This window comes from Gymnodraco acuticeps, unplaced genomic scaffold (assembly GCF_902827175.1).
Source record: "Gymnodraco acuticeps unplaced genomic scaffold, fGymAcu1.1, whole genome shotgun sequence".
Taxonomy (NCBI): domain Eukaryota; kingdom Metazoa; phylum Chordata; class Actinopteri; order Perciformes; family Bathydraconidae; genus Gymnodraco; species Gymnodraco acuticeps.
Window position 1 is genome coordinate 6,105,558 of NW_022991180.1, and position 27,778 is coordinate 6,133,335.

Genomic DNA, 27,778 nt, shown 5'->3' on the forward strand with positions numbered 1-27,778 from the left:
ATTTTTGTATAGATAATCTGTCTCGTACAACATTTCAGATGGTACATGAAGGCAGCACGGGTGACGGTATGTAGGGAACTCCCAGATTCTCCAGTCACACCGTCTACCCATGAAAACACAAGAGAGACCCACAGAGGGATGTGAGCCACATTGCGGTGATAGCCACTACTATTTGAAGAGAAGTCCTTCAACATTTCCACAGCAAGGTACATACACTACACTCATTTACTACTCATTTGTCGAAAGAAGACAAAACTATCCGCTGAGCCCTCCTTGTGTATGTGTTTGGTCACTTAACACTGGCTCCAAATCGTGGTAAGGTAACAGTTAGTTAATGCTGTAGCACTAACTGAGTAAAAAAAACTCACCGTTGTATTATGTTTCGCTAAATTGCTCTACGTCTTCGCTTTTTGACAGACTACTTCTTGACGTTTAATCTATCACCTAACGTAGTGTAAACTAGCGTTAACTAGTGCTGCTCACTGGCCTTGTGCTGAAACATTGTATCAGTTGTCGACAAAACCCTCTCCCGTTATCGTTAATCCCGACCCAATGTAATTGGCAAAGAAGCTAACCTTAATATCGGTTTGCGCTGCTGTGATCTCGCGTTAGTTGATATTAAGGTTACTACTACATATGAACACATTTTTAGTATTCTACAAGCATGTAGCTAACCCGTTACCCCAAACCGCGCTATGAATCCAAGAGCCATGGCTATGTGTTAGCTAGCGAACTAGCAAGCTAAAGCACAGAAGACGCCAGCTTGCCTATCTATTTTTAGATGTTCAGACTATAAGCTCTTAAACTACTCTATACAATGGTTGCTGAGGCCCTGGTGTGAATGAGAGCAATGATTTAATCACATGAAACCACCTGTGTCAGCCATGGTGTTGAGGTAACGCTCACAGGTGTGCCTACCAACGTATGCATTCAATCGCGGTATATCATATGTATTCAGTTGCTGTCTCTCTCTGTATTATAACTCAGTTATTATTGGTAGTCAATGATGTGCTTCCTGGCAGGGTCAGATGTTTAGCTTCGTTTATTCTCTTTCAAAGCACAGTGGAACCGGTGACCTCACTGTTTCCCCTCAAATTGTTGACACGTCCCTGTCCCTTAAGAGGAAAAGGGGGGGAACTGTGATCCCATATGTTTGAACAGTTGTGTCGTTGTTGGAGAAAAGCCACCGCTGACATTCTGTGTATGACGGCTAACTCAAGATACAGTAAAGCAGTACAAAGCCTGTGTAGACAGCTGAGCCGACAGAGACATCGGTCAGAATACACAGAGGTGCTTTTGTGGCGGAACTGGTGAGGAAGCAACTTTTCACAGACATAGACACAGACAGTATGACTGCAGTCAGTGTCAAAGCAGGCAACATGTGTATAGTGAGTCAATGGGGTTTATTGTTGTCAATGCATCCAGCCCAGTTGCCGAGGAAGCCTCATTGCCAAGGCAAAGCATGTCAGACCATCATCAAGTGGAAACAATTCGTTTTCTGTAGCCACAGCTGTGATTCAGCCTTGAAAAACGCCCTATTCTGACAACTAAACATATTGACATCCTCTAGAAAAACTGCTTTGTTGTCTTTGGACATTTGTCAGTTAGCGCTTTTATTACGTTTTCTGCTTTTGGAAGAGGAAAACAAGTGTTGTTGTTTTTACTCTGGATGTTACCCTCCTGCTTCACCACAGTGGCTGTTTGTTACATTCATAGGCACGGATTACTTTAAGATACAAGAGGCCAGTGTAATCATTATGAATGGAAACAGCTTGTCTTTACTGGATATGACGGATTAATTAGTCACACCCAGATATTCCATAACTGGTAATAGCATCACTCTTAGTGATGTTTGCTTTTATCTGTCAGAACATAATGGAGAACATGTTCGGCTGATGTTATATGGTCGGCTGCATTACAAGCACCAGTATGATCTTATTAAAGCTACCTTTTCTAGGAATAAAAGGTGTATTCCTCTTTGTCCAGTTGACACAAATAAACTTCATTCTCTGACAATTAAGGAACTGTAAGTAAAACATGTAGCCCTAATATGAGGCCAACATACATTTAGCTTTCAGTTGGGTTTTAAATATGTTACAAAAGGACCTCAGATACAAAGAGAAATCACTGTGTGGGTTGTCATGCATCTACAATTAGACATTTGGCACAGCACACTCTTATTGGTCTTTATTATAACAATACCACTATTGCAAATGTTTGAATCTGCTCTTCTCAGCTACTTGAGCCTCAACACTCAAACTACAGCTAGGGTTTAATGCTATTAGCTGATGGCATTGGCCTTTTTGTTATTCTAGCCTATAGCAGTACAACGTTAGTGCCAACCAATAGCCATTGATCATTTGATATCTTTCATAGGTTTCCCTCCAGAGAATTTGTTTGTAATGGCTTTAATCTTGTTTCTGCCATAATTAGAAACGCATGAAGTTTTACTGCCAATCACATGACGTCCTAGTTTCCTGTGGCCTACAACTGCTGGAATATAGGCTAGTAGCACTTTGAAGTAGCCTGTTTTCGATTTTTTTTTTTAGACTCTAAATACGCACTTTTTGTTTTTTTAGACTCTAAATACGTACTTTTTGTTTTTTTTAGACTAAATACGCACTTTTTGTTTTTTTCAGACTCTAAATACGCACTTTTTGTTTTTTTTAGACTCTAAATACGCACTTTTTGTTTTTTTCAGACTCTCTAAATACCCCAAACGAATCTTTGAAAGGGTTAGGTTAGGCCGTTTAAAAAGTGGCAACAGATAACCCACAAGTACCCTGTTTTGTCTATTTCTGAAAATGAATTGTCCAAATATAAGAGAACTATAACACCTTTGGGACAGAATTTAAATGACTTTAAGTGAAATTTGCCCCGTTATACAAATGGAAAGGATTTTAATTCAAGGCTCTATATTCCAGCAAGTGATGCGGGTACATGACAAATGCTTGTGGACAAGGAGGGGAGTGGTAGTATCGGTTTGGAATGTTAAGTAGAGCAAGCCACTGCTGTGAGGCCATCGTTCTTTGTGTGTTTGGTGCAATTACCTGGCCTGCTTACACCTGAGCTCCGTATCCCCCTGTCCTGACTTGTTTCAAATGTCTTCCTACACTCAGGGGACCTCCTACATTCCACCTTTGTTAATGGAGTTCCTTCGGTTGTTTTGTGTTAATGAAGGCATACCAATATAATTAATCAGTAAACACCAAAGAAGCGTAATTGCCCTAGACCGGCTCCTGACCTAATTTTAGCACGTTATGAGTGACCTATTTTAAATGCAAAATGCATCATGATGCTATTTTGAGAGTAGCTGGTGTGACTTTGGCCAATAGCAGGCTGGTCACAATATTTCTTAAAGATACATAGATTAAAACCATATTATTATTATAGAGGAATGTGAAATACAGACTAATAATAAAACAACATAAACACAGCATACAATTTAAAACCTTATTACTGTTTAAACGTAGTGGTGTGTTTAAAAGACGGTAACCTGCAAGATTTGTTGATGTCTTTTAAATTAAAATACTTTTTATGACTGTCTTTAAGGACTCTCAAACAAGGTAATAATTAAGAATCACCATTTTTTTGTGTCATCTATTTAAAAAAAAGTTAGGAAATGACTACCAAAAGGTGCAAAGTCCATACAAGTATATCAAGCTGCCACTGTTGTGGACAAAGACCTTTGCAGTTTGGAAAGTTTGTATATGAACACATTGATTACTCCCAGTTGACAGCAGGTCCTTTGGGTGCTATCTTAGATACACCTGCACCACATGCAGGGGAACGCGTCGGTTCTCTGGGGCCGCGAGGGCCTGCCGTCCTAATGAGTGACTCATAAAGCCACAGATGGTATTCTCATTAGCAGATCTCACCTACGAGTACAGGAGTTGTTGTGCCGCGCAGCTCAGCCCCCCCCGAGACGAGCTTTCCATGCTTTATGCCTTGTCTCATCTTTACCCTTGGCATAACAGTTTGCTCTGTTAGTTAACAGACTGATAGGATATAATATTGTTCTGTGATTGCACGGTTGCTAAGGCCAGTGAATGATAAAGAATGGGTTTATTTGGCATTGTAGATATCATCATATTTCTTGGTTTTCCTAGTAGCAATATGCCAGATCAGCTGAGTGGTTTTGCAACATGGTAGTAAAATAAACAGTTTCCAGGTATTTAGTCACTCATTTGAAATGAACCGTCTTTGCCAAGGAATGAAAATCGCTAAAAATAAATATTATTAAATGGAATTTTCAATGGTGTATTTTTTTTAAACTGTAAATCAAATTATACCACACCTTAATATAGTTGAGTTTGTTTACTAACAGCACAGGCTTGGATAATTGACCCCAGTTGAGCAGACTTTAAAGTGCCCACAATAGAAACATTTGTGTGTAGTTTTCTGACCAGTATTGTGGGAGGATGTTATGTAATGCATGTTTTGGAGCTTCTGTTGTCAACTGTTATGGCTAGCTATTATTTCCTGACACATCAAATATCAGACCTCGCAGTCAGTGCCAGGTCTTCGGTCACTGTAACTGCAGTCATTCACGGTCATCACACTGTTACATTTCTCCGGTTCATACTATTCCTGTCCTTGAATAGCTTGTGTGATAGTGTGGAGACCTTGTGTCTGACAAGATGTTCCAAAATGACAATGGAATGATTGATCTAATATGAGTCTATGAACAGGGCGTGCTTCCACGTCTCCAGGAACAGTTGTATGCGTGTCAACGTGGCATATGTTATTTGATAGATTGCTGTATAGGTCAATGTTCCTTGACCTGGGGTTATCTGTTGCTCAAGGAGGACGTAGAGTGCACATTTCTTAACCATAGGAAACTAAGCATGTGTAGTTTAAAATGATGCCTGTGCTTAGTTAAGTTTACTGAAAGACCCCCCCCTGCATCATGTTGAGTTTGGTCTTGATGGCTCCACGGCTAATTTCTACAATCTACAGATGCATCAACAGTGATTGTTTGCTTGTATACAAAACAACAGCATGATTATACAGTCAATACCATCATGTGATGTATTGATGTCATGTATTGTTTATTTCATATATACATTGCTTGCTATAAACAAGACATTTGTGTGAGTTATAAACAACAGAGTATATATAGTAAATAGAATTTTGTAAGTAAATTACTCAATGAAATCAATGTTATCTGTAAGCGTACGCAAGTTGAAAGACATGTTTATGATCCTTTTTTAGTCGTAAAACAAGTTAAGGTAAATCGGTTCAACTTCAATTTGGTTGGTGGCAGAAATCTCATAAGTAAAACAAACTATCAACATGGAGTAAGTGGTAAAATGTTTGTTTAGTTTTCTAGTGATCTTTAGGTAAATTGACCCTTAATCTCTAAAATACTGCACATTCCAAGCGTGTTATTAATCTGCTTTGTGGTCACTGAAGCCCAACACCGTTTCATTTAGTCTGTCCTTCTTAAATAGTTGAACGAAGAAAGGCTGTGTATGCACTGCTGGTCGCTGAGCATCGAATACGTCGTTTATAATGGAAGTCGCCTGAGGTGTTTGAGTGATTTCAGGGGGTCCGTGGGGTCTTAAAAAGTATTTAAAAGTTGATAAATCAATTTAGCGAAAATTAAGGCTATTAAACGGCATTTTCCAAGGTATTACATGTTGTAGCTTGTATTCAATAAGTATATCAAGTGTCCAAAGAGGTCGTATTCTACAGTTTGCATGAATGTAATCATTGCGTAGGTGTGTAGTGGGATTCTGTGTAGTTTATTTATGGCATCCCGTTGGGTTTGACGTCATCTGAACAGGACATCGCACACTGACTGACTGCTGCGCGATTTACGCCGGTTGTTAAACATCGTTATGGGGAAATGCAAGTTTGCGTCCAAATGGTTGGAAGATAAGGAGGAAGGACAATCAATACGTGTATTTAGTCAATGTGAGGTAAAGTGTGTCGCCAAGGTAACCGGTTAAAACTCCAAGTGGCGATGAGGTCTTAAAATGTATGGAAAGGGTCTTATAAAAGGTATTACATTTGACTTCAGGATTCCTGCATATACCCTGGATTCTCACCACAGTTTTTCTGATTTGTGAACTGAGTTTCTTAGAAATGATACCTGTTACAACACCATGCTCTTTTAAGCTGGGTGTAGGTGTATACAATCATCATTATAATAGTGCTGAGTTACTGTGCAACCAGGATCATACACAGTTAATATTTAACCATCATCACTTTAAACATGCTGGCCCAGTTGTGTAAATACTGGCCTTGTGTTGTCTACCTGTGGGGCATTTGTATTGAAGGTGTAAAGGGATACAGGTGAGAGCTTGTTGTTCAACCATTGTCCGTTTGCCTCACAAGATAAGACAACCTGTAAAGAAATACTACTCTTTGAAAAAGTGTGTATAAAGAACAGGGCAACAACACCCTTAGGACACAACACAGAGAGGGCAAACAAAGCATTCCTTTCTAAAAACTTCGTACTGAGAATATAATCTTTTTCTTGGCCTTTATGTGAAATTCTTTGCGCTATCTGGCTTGCTCTGTTCAAATATTTGGCCATTTTGTTTAACGTGTCACAAATATCCAGCTTATATGCAACACTAGCCGTCAAATAGAAGTATCAGTTAAACGATGAATAGGACCATTGTTTTGCGCTTTATGAATGATGGCAATTTTGGTTTGACAGTGCCGACACGCGAGTCAGTTGGCTGTTTGTGGTGGGGCATCGCTTAATATTATATTACATTTAGCTGACACTTTTATCCAAAGTGCGTTCGACCAAGAAGATACAAACGTGAAGAAAACAGAATCATATAAGTACATCAGGTTTCATAGAGCCAAAAACATTTCAAGTGCTACTCAACTGGCTTTAGATAAGCCAGTCCTTTATTAGTATATAAGTGCTTTGTTAGTAATTCTTTGTTAGTAATTCTATCGCTCGAAGTGGAGTCGAAAGAGATGAGTTTTCAGTCTGCGCCGGAAGATGTGTAAGCTTTCTGCTGTCCTGATGTCAATGGGGAGCTCATTCCACCATTTAGGAACCAGGATAGCAAATTGATGTGTTTTTGCTGATGGGAAATTGGGTCCCCCTCGCAGTGCGGGTGCATTTATGAAATCTATTTTATTGTCCTCATGAGGAAACTTTCATGGGCAATAGTACTTCACAGATTCAATCATCATAAAACAATACTTGGCCAACGAGTCAATACAGTGGTACACAAAGACGCAATGAATTGGCCCGGACATACCTGGGTGGATGATAGCAACCTTTATGTCATGTCAAACATTACTAGAACCAGACCTGGTGACTGTGTCTGACAGATTGTACCCAGCGAAACCGAATACCGGCATTCTAATCTTTATGCATTCAGCTTCTTCTTTTGTTCTGCTGTAACCACAGCGTTTTTGATTCCTAATTCATCAGCACCTTTTCTGGTTTTCACTAAGCTCATTTGAAATGTATGTTAAGGGTTAAAGCTATGATCAGCAATGGGTTAGTGAGCTTTAAGGATGGATGAATTATATTCCATCTAGTCATGCCTATGGTTGAGTTTCAATTGATGATGACACTAAGTTTGAGATGTGGTTCTGCCACTAGCTCAAGCACAGACATGCTGTTGTGAAAAGTACTTATATTGACTGCTGTTACCTAAGAGATGAACTTCCTTTGTTCAGTAATAGGCCACATTATTATGTAGATCAGTGGTTCTCAACTGGTCAGGCCTCCATCAAATCCATCATTTTTTTTGAATGAACACATTTACCTCCTGTTATGCGTGATTGGGTGTAAAATGTGCAACAACAGGAAATGCTTATTTTTGAACAGAGCCCAACCCCCTTTTTCGGTTTATCACCTGACACATCATTCTGACCTTCTACAGTATAAGCATAACTACTGAATATAATTAACTCTCACACAAGTCACAGAAGTGCATGGAACATGATTGTTTCCATAAGAGTGCAAAATGCCTGTGATGTTTCAATAAGAAAGAAAAGAGCTAGAGAGACAACGTAAAACTCTGGCTCATTTCTAACTACCACACTAACGGACAAGTGTCAATGACGGATTCTCAGAAGGTTACAGAAATGGTTGGTACACAGTCTGCGAGGTGTGGTGGGGAGAAGGTCTGGCAAGTCATCAGGAGAATCATACTGGACCTTTAAGGTGCCCCGTGGAGTTCACTGATCAAGCAGTGATAACATCTCAAGATACGAACAATAGGCGCTCAAAGGCAGGGAACAGGAATACTGCAAGCCACTTAACTTTTATACAAAATACTGTTCATACATATTTGCAAATGTGTTAGGAGGCAGGAAGGGCACTTGAATTATCTGTTAAATACACTCATTGCAATGTTTTGGTGAGTAACACTAAATGTAAACATGAACCTTTTTTTGTTTATAAGGAAACTCTACAAAGCCAGTTTTGAAGAAGGGTTCTTGTAGTAATGCTTCACAGAAAAAACCACAACTGATGCTCCACTTCCTCCAAACAATTAGAGAACCGAGACTTGGTAGAATTGTGAAAGTGAACAATTGATGATATCGTACCTAGTGTTTTAAAATGTACATTGGGACTTTGAGTCTGTACTTGTCACTTTTATAATCTATGAATCCATATAAACATCGGAGCTGAGCACAGCCTGCTACCGGTAACTACAGACTTTTTACAGACACCTTAATGTATACTCAAAACATTTTGGGTGTATCCCTTTAAACGATTCTCAGCTTCTTGGGTAAAACAAAGGCTACTTCTCTAAACACCATGATATTACATTATTACATTACATTGCATTTAGCTGACGCTTTTATCCAAAGCGACTTACAATAAGTGCGTTCGTCCAACAAAATACAACTTGAAGAAAACAGAATCATATAAGTACATCAGGTTTCATAGAGCAAAAACATTTCAAGTGCTACTCAACTGGCTTTAGATAAGCCAGTCCTTTATTAGTATATAAGTGCTTTGTTAATAGTTCTATTGCTCAAAGTGGAGTCGAAAGAGATGAGTTTTCAGTTTGCGCCGGAAGATGTGCAAGCTATCTGCCGTCCTGATGTCAATGGGGAGCTCATTCCACCATCCTGGAGCCAGGATAGCAAATCCACGTGTTTTCACTCAGTAAACACACACCCACACGCTTAAATAAATTGTAATATTTACTTAAGTTCTGAAGTAATACAAAAGGCTTTCAAGGTGAAATTGTTCAGGTAGTAGCTTCAATGTTTCGTTTGACTTCAAAATTCACAAGGTAATAAGGCTTAAGCATTTCTAGACTTTCCTTTGTTTCTGTAGCTCTTTGCCTTCAAACTATATTGTCCTGAAGATTCACATCTGTTTATCTTCTGGCAGGAACCTTTATCAAAGCCTGCTATGTAGTCGTCTGGTGTTGGTTATCCTCAGCACACGGAAATTTGCTCAAGAGAAAATGTATTTTCCACAACCTTTGTTTTTCTGCAGAGTGTTGTTACAGCCAAGGAAATGTAATTCAGTTCTCCACATTACTTTCATTGTCTCCCAGAAACACTACCCAAATAGTTATGCAAATGCTCATGCAATGTCAGCATATAAATAGTAAAAGGCATCCTAATTTAACACTCATTTCCATGATTTCTGGAAGACTATTCAGCATGCTTGAATTAGTTCATTAGTTCCAGGATTAGTTTCCCCCTCTCCCCAGTTTAGCTGAGTGAGATTATTTCTTCTATAAACTGCTTCCCAGACCAAAGGTCCTGCGCACACAGCTGAGTCAGCGATAGCTAATCTTTGATCCGTCTCAATCGTCTTCTGTTCACAGAGCGGTGCAACTGCCCTTTGTATTTATGTGTGTCTTTATTTGCACTACATACTGCTCTTCTTTGAACTCTTTGCACCATGTGAAGGCACACAGCTGGGTTGTCACGTAGATACGCTGTTGCAATGACGGCACTCCTGCTGTGCTGTTTGCATGCTATGCATATGTTTATTATTACACTTGCTTTCTAGTATTTATATGTTAGAGTTGTTGTGTTATTCGGCCACATGGTCCTCGAGGCCTCAACAGGAATAAACGTGACGCCAGGTGTCAGTGCTGTCCACTGTATAGCCCATTTATCTGGCCTCAATAAACAGGCCTCTGAGGTGAGATGAGATACTGATGTGCAGTTTGTTGTCCTGCCAACCATTCAGCCTGCCAGTGTGTTTAGCTGCTAGTGGCCTGAGCTGTCCTGGCCGTGCGGGGGCCTGACTGTTGGCTGACTGTTGGCTGACTGCCCGCCACACAGGGGTTGCGTTCTCTCCGTGCTCGGCGCTGACCTTGACTCTGATATATGAGTTCCTTCTCGCAGTCTGTTTCCCCTCCTATCCTCCCTCTTTCCTCACATCCATGCAGTAGATTAGTGCTCTCCAGCTGCATCTCTGACTCCCCCGAACACGAGCAGGGCCACCCTGTGTCCCCCACCGACATCCCGCTCTATAAACAAGCGCGTGATACGCAACAGATGTGAGTTCATCTCCTTGTTAACCTTTGCTGTTGCCTGTAGGCTGGATGAGAAACATACACACTATGGAAAACAAACAAAAACAGAATCTATGATGTAACATATCTAGGATATAACGTATTAGATAGGGGTTTTATCGGCTATAAGCTACTTTAATTTAAGACATTTTGATTTATTTGTTTGTCCAAAAATATTGTTTTCTAACCAGTAACCCAATACACAAATACCGGAAACTTGCTGATCCATTGAGTCTTCATGTTGCTGTTATTGTTGTAAAAGCTCTACAATGACTTGAATAATTCATTGAATCTTTCATCCGTGATTTTCAGCAGCTCAGAGTTGGCCAAACAACCTGTGTCATGCTGCTCTACTATCCAGAGTTTACACACTAGCTTCCAGGTCTGACCAGGCATCCGGTCCGTGACACACCCAGTGGAGTTGTGTAAGCAGATATGGCAGCTATGACTTTGTTCAGATTCACAGCATTGTATCCTTCCTTTTTTGTTTTACAGGGGTGCAGTGTGAGGGGGAAGAGCTGATGAGGTGAAGAAAGCCAAAGGAGGCCACTGTGGTTCGCCTGCTCTCTCTCAGCCCTGATTCTGAGTGACCGCTGCACACTCCCGCGTTTCACTTCGAGAGGAGGCTTGGCTCCCTCTGGGTGCAAGAAACACCATGTGCCAAAACTGGAGAGGATTTACCACCGCCCCATAGTCCGCCAAGCCTCTCGTGAACCCTCCCCTCTAGTCTTGAGGACCCTCCTGATCCCCCACATTGCCCACTGGCCAAGATGAAGAAGGTGGCAGCATGGTCTGCAGAAGATGTCTATGACTGGCTGAGCAAAGAGGGGATGCTGGAGTACATCGACGCCCTCCGTCAGACGGACGGTCCCGGTCTGCTCAGGCTCAACGAGGCAGATTTCCACAGGCCCTCCCTGTCGCTCGTGTCGTCTGATGGCGGGCAGCAGCTGTTGGAGCGACTGGAGACGCTGCGGATAGAGACTCACATCGAGGATCACAAAAACGGCCACGCAAACGGACACGCTGGGGGGCTACCTAACGGGACTAGCAAGCCTCAGAGGAACGGGATGAAGGACTACAGGATGGAGATGGTCCACATCCCCATCCCTACGAAGGAAACCACACGGCCCTCCTTCCCGACCGAGTGGGGGAAGACGGGCATAGCGTTCGCCTACGCGGTGGTGTGCTTTGTTACCACCACCATCGTAATTTCAGTGGTCCACGAGAGAGTACCGCCAAAGGAGCACACCCCTCCGCTGCCCGATAAGTTCTTTGACCTGTTCAACAGGGTGGAGTGGGCCTTCTCCATCTGTGAGATTAACGGCATGCTGCTGGTGGGACTCTGGCTGATACAGTGGATTCTACTCAAGCACAGGTACAGTCTAGCACAGTGGTTCTCAACTGGTCAGGCCTCGGGACCCACTTGTTCCTTTGTCAATATATCGCGACCTGATATTTTGAACCACTCAAATCTATTCAACAAAAAATCGTGCTGTAATATATATATATGTATATATACGCTTTTCAGCATATATTATTAATTACAATGAAGTACAGTGCATATATGCCTTATATCCCTTCACAGAACTAAAGTATGCTTTAAAAAAAAGGTTTAATGAGATGATGGAATCAAAGCTGAACTAACATAAAAAGGCACACATGCTGAAAACCCAACCCCAGAAGGGGGGTCTGGGGGGATTGTCCCCCAGGAGACTTTTTGAAATACTAACATAAACTACAAATTCTGGTACACTCTGAGAAGAAAATTAATAAATCTATTGCTACCCGACATATTAATAATATTTTATGCCATTGTTTGTTTTTCACTTTGTTCTGACAGCTTGCTGCTCCACACAGAGAGAAGAGCAAAGAGGAGAGAGTCTGTGTGAATTACTTTAAATTGTGGATAAGGGTAGATAGCTCCCATTGTTCTGCGACCTGTCAATCATCAAACCGGCGGTCATATTTCATTATGTGTTCATTTGTATCTGAAGTTTTACCCATGGATGTATAAAGAATAGTTCTACCGCAAAGTTATTCTCCGTGGGGACTTCCGGCAACAATCTTGCCGCATTCTGATTGGCCAGAAGACTCGAAAAAACATCAGCAAAGATGTTTTATTAAGAAGATGATCACTACGTGACATGGTGGCACAGTACAAAACTAACTCTCACAAATATTTGCTTGTAAATTAATAAGAAATGTCTATACAGTGTTTTTGAGAATCAATACTGTATCACAGAACATAATACGTGATGATATGATACTTAAGTAGTGTTGAATTAGTAGTTTGACACACACCTAAAAAAACATTGTATTATTAATATTCTTTGTCTTTTTTCCAGGTCAATTATAGGCAGGCGATTCTTCTTCATTGTTGGCACACTCTATCTGTACCGGTGTATTACAATGTACATCACCACTCTGCCTGTTCCTGGGATGCACTTCAAATGCTCTCCAAAGGTATTATTCACACACTTTCATTCCTCTCGCCATTGTAGCTTTGTTGAGCTTGAAAGACTTCTTTCTTATACAACATGCTGAATGGGCAGATTCAGCAAAAAAAGTATTCCTCTTGTTAAAGCTGAAAGCCTCTGAGTGCTCTCCGCTGACCTCCCGTCGTAAGATATGTGCGTGTCTGTTATATTGCGAGCAGCGACGTGCAGTCAGGGGAGGCAGAGCCTCACCTGTCATACTCCAATGTAACGGAAAAACAACTAAAGAAAAACTAAATAGTAATAATAATAAAATGTCTCCACTGATCTGTGTTGACCACTAGGGAAAGTGGACAAAAGTGCCCGAGATCAGCCTCTTAATTTACCCAGGGCCTAGTGCTTGGTTTTGGGCATGAAAATTCAGGAAACTCCCCTGAGTATTTTATTATATATCTGAACTTTGGAGAGGAGTTGGGGGACACACGACACATCAAATCACATCTACAGATCAAGACGAAGCTAGTGGAAGTACTCCTAGCGTGTGAAAATGTTTGTGAAAAACGTGTGCAAAGTCTCCGAAAACGGAGCAGTGGCTGTGATGCTAGCTTTGCGGCTAGCGGTTAGTTGTTATTGTTTGAAGTTGTTGCTATGGAAACAACATGACGGAGAAAAAATTAATATCTTCTACATATAATAACGGACAAAGTAAAGAATGAAGTGTAGGCTATGCCTGTTTGAAGTTGTTGCTAAGGAAACAACATGACGGAGAAAAAGTATAATCTTCTACATATAATAACGGACAAAGTAAAGAATGAAGTGTCGGCTATGTTTAAATGTTCGGAATTTGACCGTGGTGGCCCTCTTGAGTTGCCGTAAAATATGACGAATATGACGGAAATACACCCGCACATATCTGGTAGCCCGAACATATCTGGTACTGACACCGGACTCAGATGAAAATATTCGTGCTGGCCAAACGGCGGTACTACACTTCCGTTTGGTTGCCAGGCCCGGAAACACTTTTTCCCATTGACTTACATGGGGAAATAGTGGTCTGTAACTCGTTGGATAATTTTTTTTAAACTAAATAAACTACCCAGTATGAACGTTTGTATAGCCCTTATTAAAAACATTCGTTCCTCAAGTTGTAAAAATGTGCTAATAACGTTATTCTGAGAGTTATTTCCCTCTGCATTATGAACGCGCATCTAACCCACGGGACCGCGCCGCCCGGCACATTCAAGTTACGTGTCCCGACCAATCAGAACACACTGCTCACAGGGAGGGTGGGGGCTGGAGCTATTGGAGCTATTGGAGCTACAACGAGCCGTTAAAGGCAGAGAGTGAAATTCAGTGAATACACGTAGTTTACAGAGATGCTGTTTGAGAAACCAATGTGAGTTGCGTTTATCTTTACCCATGGATGCACAATAAGAACGGATCCATATCGTCTTACTGCCATCCCACGGAGCTGTAATAATGGATATATTGCACATGTTTGCTGTAATTCATTATCATACTACATGGGCTGTATGATTAAATCTTGTACCGTAAATGTTGTATTAAATAAAGTTAATATTACCGACATTATTAACGTCCCTGTAGCTTCGTATTGCACTAAGAGCTTATTGCACTGTATATGTATTAGTATATATATATATATATATATATATTTATATATAAATATATATATATATATATTTATATATAAATATATATATATATATATATATATATATATTTATAGTTATATATAAATATATATATATATATATATTTATATATAAATATAAATATATATATATATATATATATATATATATATATATTTATATATAAATATAAATATATATATATATATATATATATATAAATATAAATATATATATATATATATATATATATATATACAGTGCAATAATTATTTCATGCTAAATGAAGCTCTGTTGGATATCACTAGATCCTGTTACAGCGTAATATAAGTACATAACGATTGATGTGTACATTAGCATCATTACTAGCTAGCCGCTAGCTGCCGCCTCGTTCATATCAAATCCATGATAACAACATCCATTACCATGCTGTCATGAACGCGCGGTGCTGTTACGTGTACGCAAATTGACGTGCTTGATGTGAACGAGCATTTTGGTTAAAGTTGTGCATGCTCTATGAGTGTACATACGGGTACTTCTCAGGCATGCTGGGTAATCTGTGACGTTTCACTCTCTCAAAAGTTGGGCCATTTTATCATCATGCGCTAATGAGCAGGGTTGCGTTCCGATAATCCAAAAATTAGCTCCTAAATTCTAACCCTATCTCCTATTCCTTGACCTCTGAGTGAAACGTCACGGGGTTAAGGGATAGTGGATAGGAGAATTCAAAAGGACTTAGGAGAAGAGACTGTGGTACTAGAGAATCCGAATGCACTTTCACTATCCGACGTGTTTATGATGCGCCAGCGGACGTCATTGTGTGCGTCTGCTGCTGTGGGGAAATTATGGAAACTACAGTTTTCTATACAGAGGACTACAACATGGATGTTTAATAAGAACGAGGGACTACTGTAAACTCATCTAGAGACTCTGCACCGTGCTCTGATGCTGTTGCTTTATGCTTTATGAACGGGGACAACAGAGAAACATATTCTTCATGACCAAAGTTGGAATTGAAATAAAAAAGGAAAGTGAAACTTATGCTCGTCACCCTCTCCCTCCGGTCCACATTTATACAAATGATCCCAATACGTATGATTGTATGAACTATGAAAATATCTTAAAATCAATACAAATGTATTTATTATAAACGTTAGTCCTTAACATCTATCACTGTGTATATCACCATTCAAACATATTTTAAAAGTTGAACAAACTCCACACAGCTCAGTGAAATGTTGACTTTATTTGATCATTTCAGTAAAAACTAACGTTCATATTTCTCTTTTTGATTATAATACTGATGAACGTTCAAAACAAAGCACGTTGGCAACTTACCACATACGTTTTAAAATGCGTCATAAGCACCGTAACTTTCATGATATAATTTCCCCCATTATCGTTTGTGTCCGTGAACGGCCGACTGTTGTGTGACGTCAAATGCTGCGGCTGCAATGCATTGTGGGGCAGCATTTTCTCCTCTCCTTTCGGTAAGGGAGGTCCAGTGGTTCCTAAGCTAAAGGAGGTTATAATTAAAGGAAGTTTGAAACCTCCTTTCCTTTCATTTGGAGAATTGGAACGGTGTCAGTACCAGATATGTTCGGGCTACCAGATATGTTCGGGTGTATTTCCGTCGCATCCGTCATCCGTCATATCCGTCATATACTCACCTCCCTCTGCTCCCAGCGCTCTGCTGCCACACACCGGCCGTCTGTGGAACTGCAGCTGGAGGAACTCGGGACAGCTTGTTATGTGTGGCGTGCTATGATGGGGTCCCATGTACTTGTGCACATAAATAATGTTTCTAATTATTTACAATTAAAAAATATATATATTCTGCGTTACTTTAGCCAACACTTTTATAAGGCCACTAGATTAGATCATTATGAAATGTGTAGATGGAATACATATATTTCAGGTTGTTATTTTGTCATGATGTTTAATGTTTTATTTACCTTTTTAGTATTTTTATATAGTATCTGAACTTTGGAGAGGAGTTGGGAGACACACGACACATCAAATCACATCTATAGATCAAGGCGAAGCGAATGGAAGTACTCCCATACTCTATATACTAGCGTGAAAATGTTTGTGAAAACGTGTGCAAAGTCTCCAAAAATCCTAAAAATAAGCTCATATTTTAATTCCCCGTAAAAAAAACACATCATTCAGTAAAAACAAGGCCCCACTGATCATCTACTCTCTGAGACGATTCCAGGGATGTCTGGCTTGAGTTTCGACCACCAGGGAAAGTGGACAAACGTGCCCGAGATCAGCCTCTTAATTTACCCAGGGCCTAGTGCTTGGTTTTGGGCATGACAATTCAGGAAACTCCCCTGAGTATTTTATTAAATATCTGAACTTTGGAGAGGAGTTGGGGGACACACGACACATCAAATCACATCTACAGATCAAGACGAAGCTAGTGGAAGTACTCCTAGCGTGTGAAAATGTTTGTGAAAACGTGTGCAAAGTCTCCGAAAACGGAGCAGTGGCTGTGATGCTAGCTTTGCGGCTAGCGGTTAGTTATTATTGTTTGAAGTTGTTGCTATGGAAACAACATGACGGAGAAAAAATGAATATCTTCTACATATAATAACGGACAAAGTAAAGAATGAAGTGTAGGCTATGCCTGTTTGAAGTTGTTGCTAAGGAAACAACATGACGGAGAAAAAGTATAATCTTCTACATATAATAACGGACAAAGTAAAGAATTAAGTGTCGGCTATGTTTAAATGTTCGGAATTTGACCGTGGTGGCCCTCTTGAGTTGCCGTAAAATATGACGAATATGACGGATGCGACGGAAATACACCCGCACATATCTGGTAGCCCAAACATATCTGGTACTGACACCGGACTCAGATGAAAATATTCGTGCTGGCCAAACGGCGGTACTACACTTCCGTTTGGTTGCCAGGCCCGGAAACACCTTTTCCCATTGACTTACATGGAGAAAGAGTGGTCTGTAACTCGTTGGATACTTTTTTTTAAACTAAATAAACTACCCAGTATGAACGTTTGTATAGCCCTTATTAAAAACATTCGTTCCTCAAGTTGTAAAAATGTGCTAATAACGTTATTCTGAGAGTTATTTCCCTCTGCATTATGAACGCGCATCTAACCCACGGGACCGCGCCGCCCGACACATTCATGTTACGTGTCCCGACCAATCAGAGCACACTGCTCACAGGGAGGGTGGGGGCTGGAGCTATTGGAGCTATTGGAGCTACAACGAGCCGTTAAAGGCAGAGAGTGAAATTCAGTGAATACACGTAGTTTACAGAGATGCTGTTTGAGAAACCAATGTGAGTTGCGTTTATCTTTACCCATGGATGCACAATAAGAACGGATCCATATCGTCTTACTGCCATCCCACGGAGCTGTAATAATGGATATATTGCACATGTTTGCTGTAATTCATTATCATACTACATGGGCTGTATGATTAAATCTTGTACCGTAAATGTTGTATTAAATAAAGTTAATATTACCGACATTATTAACGTCCCTGTAGCTTCGTATTGCACTAAGAAGCTTATTGCACTGTATATAAATATATATATATATATATACAGTGCTTGAATTGGAATGAAAAAGGTGCCAGTACTCTAAAATCAGCAACTTTTTCAAGTCAATTTTATATATACAGCCCACAAACAAGAATTTGGCTACTATAATGCTGGTGGGTTTGTCTCTTTACTACTGTATATTTTAGAAAGGTTCACTGTACTTAACATTTTGTATGATAGGCAGCAGATATGGCTAAAGCTCAGTAAGGTCAATATTAACTGAAAATATAGCAATCAAAGTCTAGATCTTCTGCTGAAGACACATGAAGCAGAGACCTTTCAGGTGAGAGCCCCTCTGGTGGTGTTCAACATTAATGACAAGGAAACAAAGCTCTGGTCAGAAGCATTTTTTATAAAAAGCTTTAACAAAATTAAGTATTTCTGTACATTTTGAATGCAATCTAACTTTCCAACTCAGAAAACGAAAAACGAAAAAGTGCCAAAAGTCTTCTCACATGGCTGAGCTGCTTTGCAATATACTTCACCACTGAAGAATACAAATATGTATAAAGTAAACTATGATGCAATCTAACTTTCCAACTCAGAAAAATGATAAAGAGCATGAACAAAGAACATGTAAAAACAAATGCAAAATTTGCACAATCTAAAATGAGAAACTGTAACTGCAAGTAACAAAGTCTGAGCCATGGTAAAGAGTTACATTGAACACCAAGCTGATCAGATAACTCCCTGGTTGGTCTGAAGTCCTTCTATCTCCAGGATCTGTACAAATCGGCACATTATGCCAAAAGTCTTCTCACTGGGTGAGCTGCTTTGCAATATACTTCACATTGTTAGAAAAGGCTCCAGAAGGCCTTGGGGACATCAGTATCAGGGGCTGGAGCAGGACAGGCTCTTTCATCAGCACTTCTCCTTCCCTTTGCCAGCCAGGACCTCACATACTGTTCCGGATTGAACTGTCCTAGTGATGGTCCATTACATTTAATGAAAACCAGGCTGGACAGTCGGCTGACAGAGAGAGCATTCCTTTTTGCAGTAAGGGTATCGTTCATGCAGCTGAATGCCCGCTCACACTCACTAGTGGAGACAGCGATGGTTCGGACTGCTTTCAGTAGAGGCTCCATGGCAGCAGGTGTACGGGATGCCCTGGTTTCCTTGTATTCGCGAAAGCCCTGAACAGTCTCTCTTCTGTCCACTTTCAGCACTTCGCACAAACGTAGCACCTCTACGTCCCCATACTGTACGTCTAACTCCTCTTCAGGCCAACTTCCAGGATGGATAACTTTCATGTCCTGGATTAGCTGATTGTCCCGGGCCTCCCGGCCACGTAATGGGATTTCTCTTGTGCTGACATGAGAGGAGGTTGTGGAAGTCATTCTGTGTCTCAGATTCTCTACCATACTGCGGAAAAACTGACCTGCATGAATCTGTACAAGCCTGCCATTCTCACGCAGGGCAACACCCTTGAAGGACTTCTCAGCTAGAGCTGTATGAACTGTAGTCATGTGTGGGCCAGGCATGGTGACCATGGATTCAAAAACTCGTATTTCTCGAGTTAAGAGCCTATCTGCTGTAGGCAGTGTCATCTCTCTTTTTTGGAGTTGCCGAGAGAGGTCGCTGAGCTCTGTGAGCGCATCGTACATCAGTCCCAGATTGCTGACAAACGTTGCAGATGTGAGCACATCATCCAGGCCCTTGTACCTTGCTCTGTCTCTGGAATCCCTGCTCGTGTCGTTTGCAGCATTTGTGAAGTGATCATGAAGCACTCGGTAGTTTTCCCAGACTGCTCTGACGCTCCTTTCACTTGAAGCCACCCAGCGGATGGACAAAACACGCCCTATCACCAGGAGACGCTGTCCGACTGCTTGCACACACTGCGCTAACTGCCTCTGATTTTTGGGGGAGGCATGGAACAAGGAATAGAGTTTGTCAAAAAAGATCTGGAAATGATTGAGCCCTGAGACCTCCTTGACCACATCCCCAACTGCCAGCTCTAGACGATGATTGGAGCAGTGCCACACAAACAGGCTTGGGAATTTACTACACAACTGGGTAGCAACGCCTGTTCTCTTCCCTAGCATGACTGAAGCCCCATCACATGCAAAAGAAACGAAACGCTGACCTAAAAAGTCCTCGTTAAAATCTCTTCCAAGACACTCCATTAACGCCTTTGTGATGTCATCAGCCGTTGTTCCATCCAACTCGATCAGCTCCCAAAAAAACGTTTCGGGCTCAGCATCAGCTAATGTTGAGCGTAGACACACAACAAGCACCGTTTTACCACTAATAGTGGTAGATTCATCGACCAAAACACAGAGTTTTCTTTGGTTTTCTGTAATGTCTTTTGCCATTTTTTTCTTCAGCTCATGAGCTATGTGGTCGATGATTTCGCCACAGGTTTTATTGGAGTGCAAAACCCTGCCCACGTTCAGCCCATTCAGTTTCTGTACATTCAAATCAATTGGCATGTCTGTGAATGGCCGGCTATGTTTGCCAATTTTATATGGTTCGAAAAACTCTGATAGTGGTGTCTAATTCAGATGTATGCATAGACTGCACTTGATGTTGAATAGTTTCACGTGAAGCAGATGTAAGGATGTCAGCAGCTTTTACATGGGCTTGTGATTCTTTATGTTCTTTGATTTTTTTTCTCAGGCTAGCTTGTTGTTTGCCCTTGTCAACACCGAAATGAGACACTGCACACTCACCCCATTCAGTTGACAGTTTCAGTCCTTGTCCAGTGTGTATTCCCAAAGATTTGACATCTCTGCATATCCGACATCCTAGCTTCTTATCTTTAAGAAGGAGCCATGCATTGGTCTTGCAAAAATATTGCACCTGGTCCGTTGTCCAGCAGTCAGGTGCATCGCTTTGCCCGGTGTTGGTGGTGGCAGTTGAGCCAGCAGCAGCTAACGTTAGAGGCTCTGGAGGAGGCGGCGGAGCTAGTGCTAATGCTAATGCACTAGAACTTGGAGCAGGAGGATCAACCAAAGAAAGCTCCCCATCAGACACAATTTCCAACACAGGCACAGCATTCTCTGTATTTGAAGTTTCTTCCGGCGACAACCGCTGTCTTTTTGCACTTTTATTAATCCATGCTAACATTTTAGAAATGCTAATTTGTAACGTGACTTGCTTTCCTTCTCTCGGGGGCGTGCCTGCTCTGTTCTATCACTCTACATAGCCACCCACTGGGTGGGAGTTGCACTGCATAAACACAACACACGTGCATCTAGGTATGTAAATTGTAAAGCATTAAAACATGGTTTTACTAACAGTTTTCAGTATGTTGTTACTTCGGCATTATTATTATTATTATTTTGAAACGTGTATTACTATTAAATCACGGTCAAATAGGTTAATTTTGACATAGTCGTTTCCACCACAGTATGTACATGGAGAAGATAAGCCCCGCCCCCTCTCCAGCACGTTCTGTTTGAATGACAGGAGTAAACAGCTGACAGCCGCTGTGAAACTCCAGCGGTTAGAGCGATGAGAATGTCCGTTCGGCACCTCATGACGCATCTACTGAGTACCGGGCGGCTGTATATATATATATGGATGTATAATAAGAACGGCGGGAGAGTGTTGAGTACTGGCACGGTGCATGAGTACCGGAGTACCGCCAGCATGCCGGTACTGAGCAAGAAGTGCCGGTACTCCATGGGTCAGAACCAGAAGTGCCGGTACTGCGTACCGGTGAGTACCGGCCCAATTCCAGCACTGTATATATATATACACACAATTCCAAAGCTGGTAAGGACTCTTTCAAATTTAGCAATAATGGTCTGAAGAAAAGGACTGATAACAGAGATTTGCTCTCTCAGTATGATAGGCTCTGTCTTAACCCCAAATAATAAAACAGATGCAAAAGTCTTCATTCTGTAATAAAACACAAAAGTCTTCATTTTGTCAGATGCAAAAGTCTTCATTCTGTCAGATGCAATGCAAATCACCGTTTGTCACATGTAAAAACTCTGCAAATCACCGTTTGTCACATGTAAAAATTCGCGAATGCGCAATGCATATTTTGTCACATGTAAAAACTTGCGAATGGTTCAGACGGTCTAGATGTCAATTTTGTCCTACTTGGGTTGCCGTCCGGCGTTGTCCAATATGGCGGACCATCTCGCACATGCGCACAGCAGATCGGGCAGAGCTGCAGATCGGGTAGTGACACTGACAACGGCACTTATCATGGCTGCCACTGAGGGCCTTCCGGGTCATTTCACTTGGTTAGGAAGGTTCCTAAGCTAAATGGACTATTGGACTGGGCCCCAGCTCTCATAGGAATGAATGAGGCCCCGCCTCCCACGCTGTATCCAGTTCTTATTATACATCCATGGGTAGACGCGACGCAAACAACAAACTAGACTTTTGAAACTAGAGGAAGATAAGGAGGACTTTTACAAAAAAGTAATAGAGATTGTTGTCCAGAAGGAAAGCATGGACTTCATCTTCAAGTCAAGGTAAGACCCCAATTGTAATGAAAATGGGATCATACTAAGAAAGAACAATCCAATATTTAGATTTTGGGTATCCTTTTGTTGAACGGTCTGTTTAAAATGAATCGAAGCATCAGACTAAATAAGCTTTTGAAAATAACCGAATATGTCGATTATGGTCAAAATATGATATTTGTAAATCTGACTCTGAAAGAGTCAGTGCCTCACCAGCCATGAACCTCACCGCACGTCACTGATTGCGAGGGGCTTCAAGTGGTGGCTTCACTTTCTCAATGTCCTGTTATTATCAAAGGCTTTAGTAGAAAACACATTCCTATTCTTTCTTTAAAGCAACTGTGTGCAGTGTTTCTGTTGGATAATTGGAATACAAAATATTATGTTTTAATAAATAGAATAGTGCAAAGTGAGAAAAAGATAATTACAACTTTGAATTTTGTAGTGTCATTGAGTTTTCTTTATGCTTGTGCTGATAGGAAACAAAACACCAATGATATATAAATGTGGGTGCACACATCATAAACCCAAAAGCCTTTATAAAGTAAAAATGTGGTTATGGGAAATGCTCTCTTTGAGTTTAGTGAAATATCATTGTTATCAAAATGTCAGGATTGTAGAACTGCAAGGGTTAAGGTCATGGGGACAACTTGTATTGATCCATGGCCTCTAGTGTTAAGTCAAACATGTTCTAGACCACATGTGTCAAACTCAAGGAACAGTGTCCTTCAGATGCTTATATACAAGAGAGGGAGTTGGTTACTGTTTGCATACTGGTTCAAAGCAGTATTCTGACATTAGTTAAGATTAGCTAAGGCCTGTGTAAGCAATATAACATGAGTGACTTTTATGCCTATCTCTCTAGGGCACATGTGTCAAACTCAAGGCCCGGGGGCCAAATCAGGCCCATGGTGGATTTAATTTCGGCCCGCAGGATCATTTTGAATTACTATTAGATCTGACCTGCCGGTATATATTGCACGCACACCTTCACTCCATCCTGAGGATTTCCTCAGCTCAGAGCCTGAGCCCAAACATTGATGAACTTGCACCCAAGATGAGATGCCAAGTATCTGGCTTGATCTAGCATCACAGAGCAGCACACTGAGTTTCCATGGATGTTTCCTTCTGCTCTTTTTTTCTTGCGACAACAGGGCATGTTTGTTTTTTTGTTTGAGGGAAATAGTTTTTTTGAAGCTGTTGTTGGCCTGTGAAAAAATGTAATCATAAGAAATGACTCCGGAAAAGCTGCAGATAGAGCCATAAGAAATGAATGCAACTGATTATTTAATGTTGTTTTTATAGGCAATAATTTAAGCTTTGTTAGGTTTAATATGTGCAATAAGTTTTGCAATAAACATTGAACCAGTCCGGCCCTCGACGAGAACCGATTCTTTTTATTTTGGCCCACTGTGTATTTGAGTTTGACACCCCTGCTCTACACCTTCCACTACCTTCAAGTCCTGTTTTAACTGTAAATACATGGAGATATTTTTACTTTTAAATGAGTATTTTCACTTCTGCTATTCAAAAGAGTACAAGTAGTAATCCTGTAGAGGAAATATTTGAAGAGGGTTTCTTTCTTTTCCACTAAATATCTGATTAGGTGTTACCGCTCCCTTCACTGGCTTCCGGTAACTGCTAGAATCCACTTCAAGACACTGGTACTTACGTACCATGCTGCGAATGGATCTGGCCCTTCCTACATCCAGGACATGGTTAAACCATACACCCCAGCACGTGCACTCCGCTCTGCATCAACCAAACGGCTCGCTGCACCCTCGCTGCGAAGGGGACCCAAGTTCCCATCAGCAAAAACACGTGGATTTGCTATCCTGGCTCCAAAATGGTGGAATGAGCTCCCCATTGACATCAGGACAGCAGATAGCTTACACACCTTCCGGCGCAGACTGAAAACTCATCTCTTTCGACTCCACTTCGAGCGATATAACTATTAACAAAGCACTTATATACTAATAAAGGGCTGGCTTATCTAAAGCCAGTTGAGTAGCACTTGAAATGTTTTTGCTCTATGAAGCCTGATGTACTTATATGATTCTGTTTTCCTCAAGTTTGTATTTTGTTGGTCGAACTTACTTATTGTAAGTCGCTTTGGATAAAAGCGTCAGCTAAATGCAATGTAATGTAATAGGTGTTACCGCCCACTCTACATCCTACCTTTAGACATAATTCTTTGTGAGCTTCCAGGAAAACTGTTAGTAGTTACACTGTTATTAGGAACCCTAAGAGGATAATGACTGTCTGTCTGTGTGTCTTTCAGCTTCTCGGGAACTGGGAGGCGCAGATGAGGAGAATAATGAAGATGATTGCTGGTGGGGGCCTCTCCATCACAGGGTCCCACACCATGTGTGGAGATTATCTGTACAGTGGCCACACAGTCATGCTAACGCTAACATACCTCTTCATCAAGGAGTGTAAGTTCCACTGTGCCTATACTATCGTTTAAGGAAGAATGTAATGGGTGGCTTCTACTTTAATGCCACAAATGAAGCTCCTTTCACTTCCTCAAAGTCTATCTTTATATTTACACATTTTAAGCAGATCATCGCCACAAACCCATCTGCTATGATTCAAGGTTCAAGGCTTTTATTGGTCATACGAACATAGCTACAGTGTAGTTATGACGATGAAAATGTTAGGTCACAGGCTCCTCCAACAGTGCAACACAATAAAACAGATAAACAGAAAGAAAATAGTGCAAGTAAATAGTAAATGCAAAAAGTAAAATAGTAAAAAAGATGAAATAGTGCAATAAGAGTTTATATACAAGTTATTGGAATATGATATATTAGATAAATAATTTCTAAGTAGCAGCCAGATTAATGTTATGGATGTTGTTTCAAAGTAATAATGTATTGCAATATCAGTTTAGATATGAAAATAAGGATTTACTATTCCTAAATTGTGACCAGGCTGTTAAACCATGTGCTTATGCTTTTGTAACACTTCTCTAAATGATAACGGAAATGAGCAGGAAACCTGCATCATGCGAGTGTTCGTGCATTGGGACATTGCTCTGTTGCATAACCAAATGTTCGGTTACTCGGTAAGCATTTCTGTTACGTGACTCATCTGGCTTGCAAAGCGCTACTTGGTTAACCGCAGAGCATGAGTGTCAGAACTCAGGATTATTTGAACTGCATTGGTTAATGTACTTTTATGACACTTTCAGTAAATGTCTTTCCCTCCTGCTACATCACATGCTACTGCAATGCTTGTCCTCCACAGTAGCGCCCTCTTGTGGTGAAATGGAGAACAGCTTGTTTAATATTTCTGTCGAAAAGCCAAAGTGAACAGCTGACTCTAAGAGGCTGATGATGAGCTGTTAACAATGATTTGGTCTCCTCTAGAGTTGACACTGCTGGGTTTGATCTGTGTTTCTCCCATATTAACCATTTATTTTGTACCTTTTTTAATTGGCAGATTCCCCCAAGCGGTTCTGGTGGTACCACTGGTTCTGCTGGAGCTTGAGCGCTGTTGGGATTTTCTGCATCCTCCTGGCCCATGACCACTACACTGTGGATGTGGTGGTTGCATATTTCATCACTACACGCCTCTTTTGGTGGTACCACACCATGGCCAACCAGCAGGTGAGTTTTTTAAGTTGTCATTTGTAGTTGGAAATAAGTAAGTCAAGTAAATTGGCTTAAAAGGACAGCCCCAACATTTAAGTTAAAGGCTTGTTACCTTGGTTGCTGGCTTTTTAGTGTGAGAAGAGCAATACCACTCATAACTTTATCCTAAATATGAATCTGCAGCCAATCATCTTAGCTTGTAGACAACACTTCTGTTTTACACTTGTGCTTTGGTATTAAATGATTAAGATAGGATGCAGTATTACATAAGCTGTAGCTTCCAGCCATACAGACAAGAGAGTAGTTTTCCTTAATTTCAAAGAAGGCAAAAATATTTCTGAAAATATCCATGTATTACTTAAATATTGTTTAACTTTACAGGAATTTACGCTTAGTTGTGATGACTGTTCTTGAGCTTTTAGTTGTTTAGTTTAGTTTTTAAGCCAGAATAAACATATTCTTGTCTGGTTTATTATTTTAGCTATGATCAACATTGTATCTTAAAAATGTCTACTCAAACAAAAAGTACAGTTGACATGATGCAAAAGGACAGAAGTCTTGGAAAAATGTGAAGTAAATGACTCAATACAAGTCTTGGTTCCTCAATGCGTGCCCGGTATTTAAGGTTCACACTTAATTTACATGTCATTTATTTGTTGTTTTGTTTGTTTCAGTCGCTGAAGGAGACATCGCAGAGTAACCCGTTCTCGCGGGTTTGGTGGTACAGACTGTTCCAGTTCTTCGAGGAGAATGTCAGCGGGATGGTTCCTCGTAACTATCAGCTGCCGCTGTCGTGGCGGTCGCTGCAGTGGAGCCGCGGCGTGAAGTACAGCAAACTGGAGGTCCAGTGACCCAAATCATTCAAAGCCGGCGAGGACTATGACTTCCAAAAGTGCTGTTTCTCCCCGAGGAGGGCGGCACGGTTCAATGTAGCGTTGTCCTTTCACCTCTAGGAAACCCTGTCCAAATGGGTAGCACTGTGACCCACTTAGTATTTTTGTTTGTGTTAGTGTATATATATTTAGTTTATCTTGTCCTCTTTCTCTTCTGGTAGTATCCGTCAACACAGAGCACTAATTTATATTTGTTTTGTGTCTTCCTCCTCGTGGGTCACAGTTTACGAAGCATTTCCTCAAACTACTAAAAAATATTTTTGGCCTCAAGGACTCAAAAACGTTTTTTTCTCCGCACAAAACCATAGTTAATGTCTTCATGTTCTTACAAGAGTTTTTAGTGCAAATGGTGTCAATCAAATGCTGATTTGATAAGCAAAATGCCATAAGCACGTTTTTGTTGTTTTCTTTTTATAGCAAATTACTTTTTGTAAACGGTCCTTGCTAAAATGAGTCAAAGGTGCAAAAAATAATGTTTTTAAGTATGTCAAACTTTATTTTTCAAAAACAAATGATGTCCAACGAAAGATTTTTAGATTTTTACCTTTTTCAAGATGGATAACTGAGAGCATAAGAATCCGATGTGGTGTAACATTATTCCAGTGCCTTTCTTAGCTTGATTGTAAAACAGTTCAAGTACTATGTGTCTTGTGTCTCTTGGCGAGTATGAGGCGGTACTTAGTTAACAGTCTCGTTCCCATGAATGTAAAAACAACTACGCCAGCCTTACCA

At 40.8% G+C, this 27,778-nt stretch overlaps 1 protein-coding gene across 1 annotated transcript; it reads left to right on the top strand.

Annotated features, from left to right (window-relative positions):
* The first annotated feature begins 52 nt into the window (after positions 1–52).
* Positions 53–27,778, top strand: LOC117560769 (phosphatidylcholine:ceramide cholinephosphotransferase 1-like). Its single transcript, XM_034237775.1, has 6 exons — positions 53–206; positions 10,974–11,853; positions 12,824–12,941; positions 24,839–24,992; positions 26,002–26,168; positions 26,828–27,778. The coding sequence occupies exons 2-6, from the start codon at positions 11,249–11,251 to the stop codon at positions 27,002–27,004; spliced, it is 1,221 nt and encodes a 406-aa protein (XP_034093666.1). The 5' UTR covers positions 53–206; positions 10,974–11,248; the 3' UTR covers positions 27,005–27,778.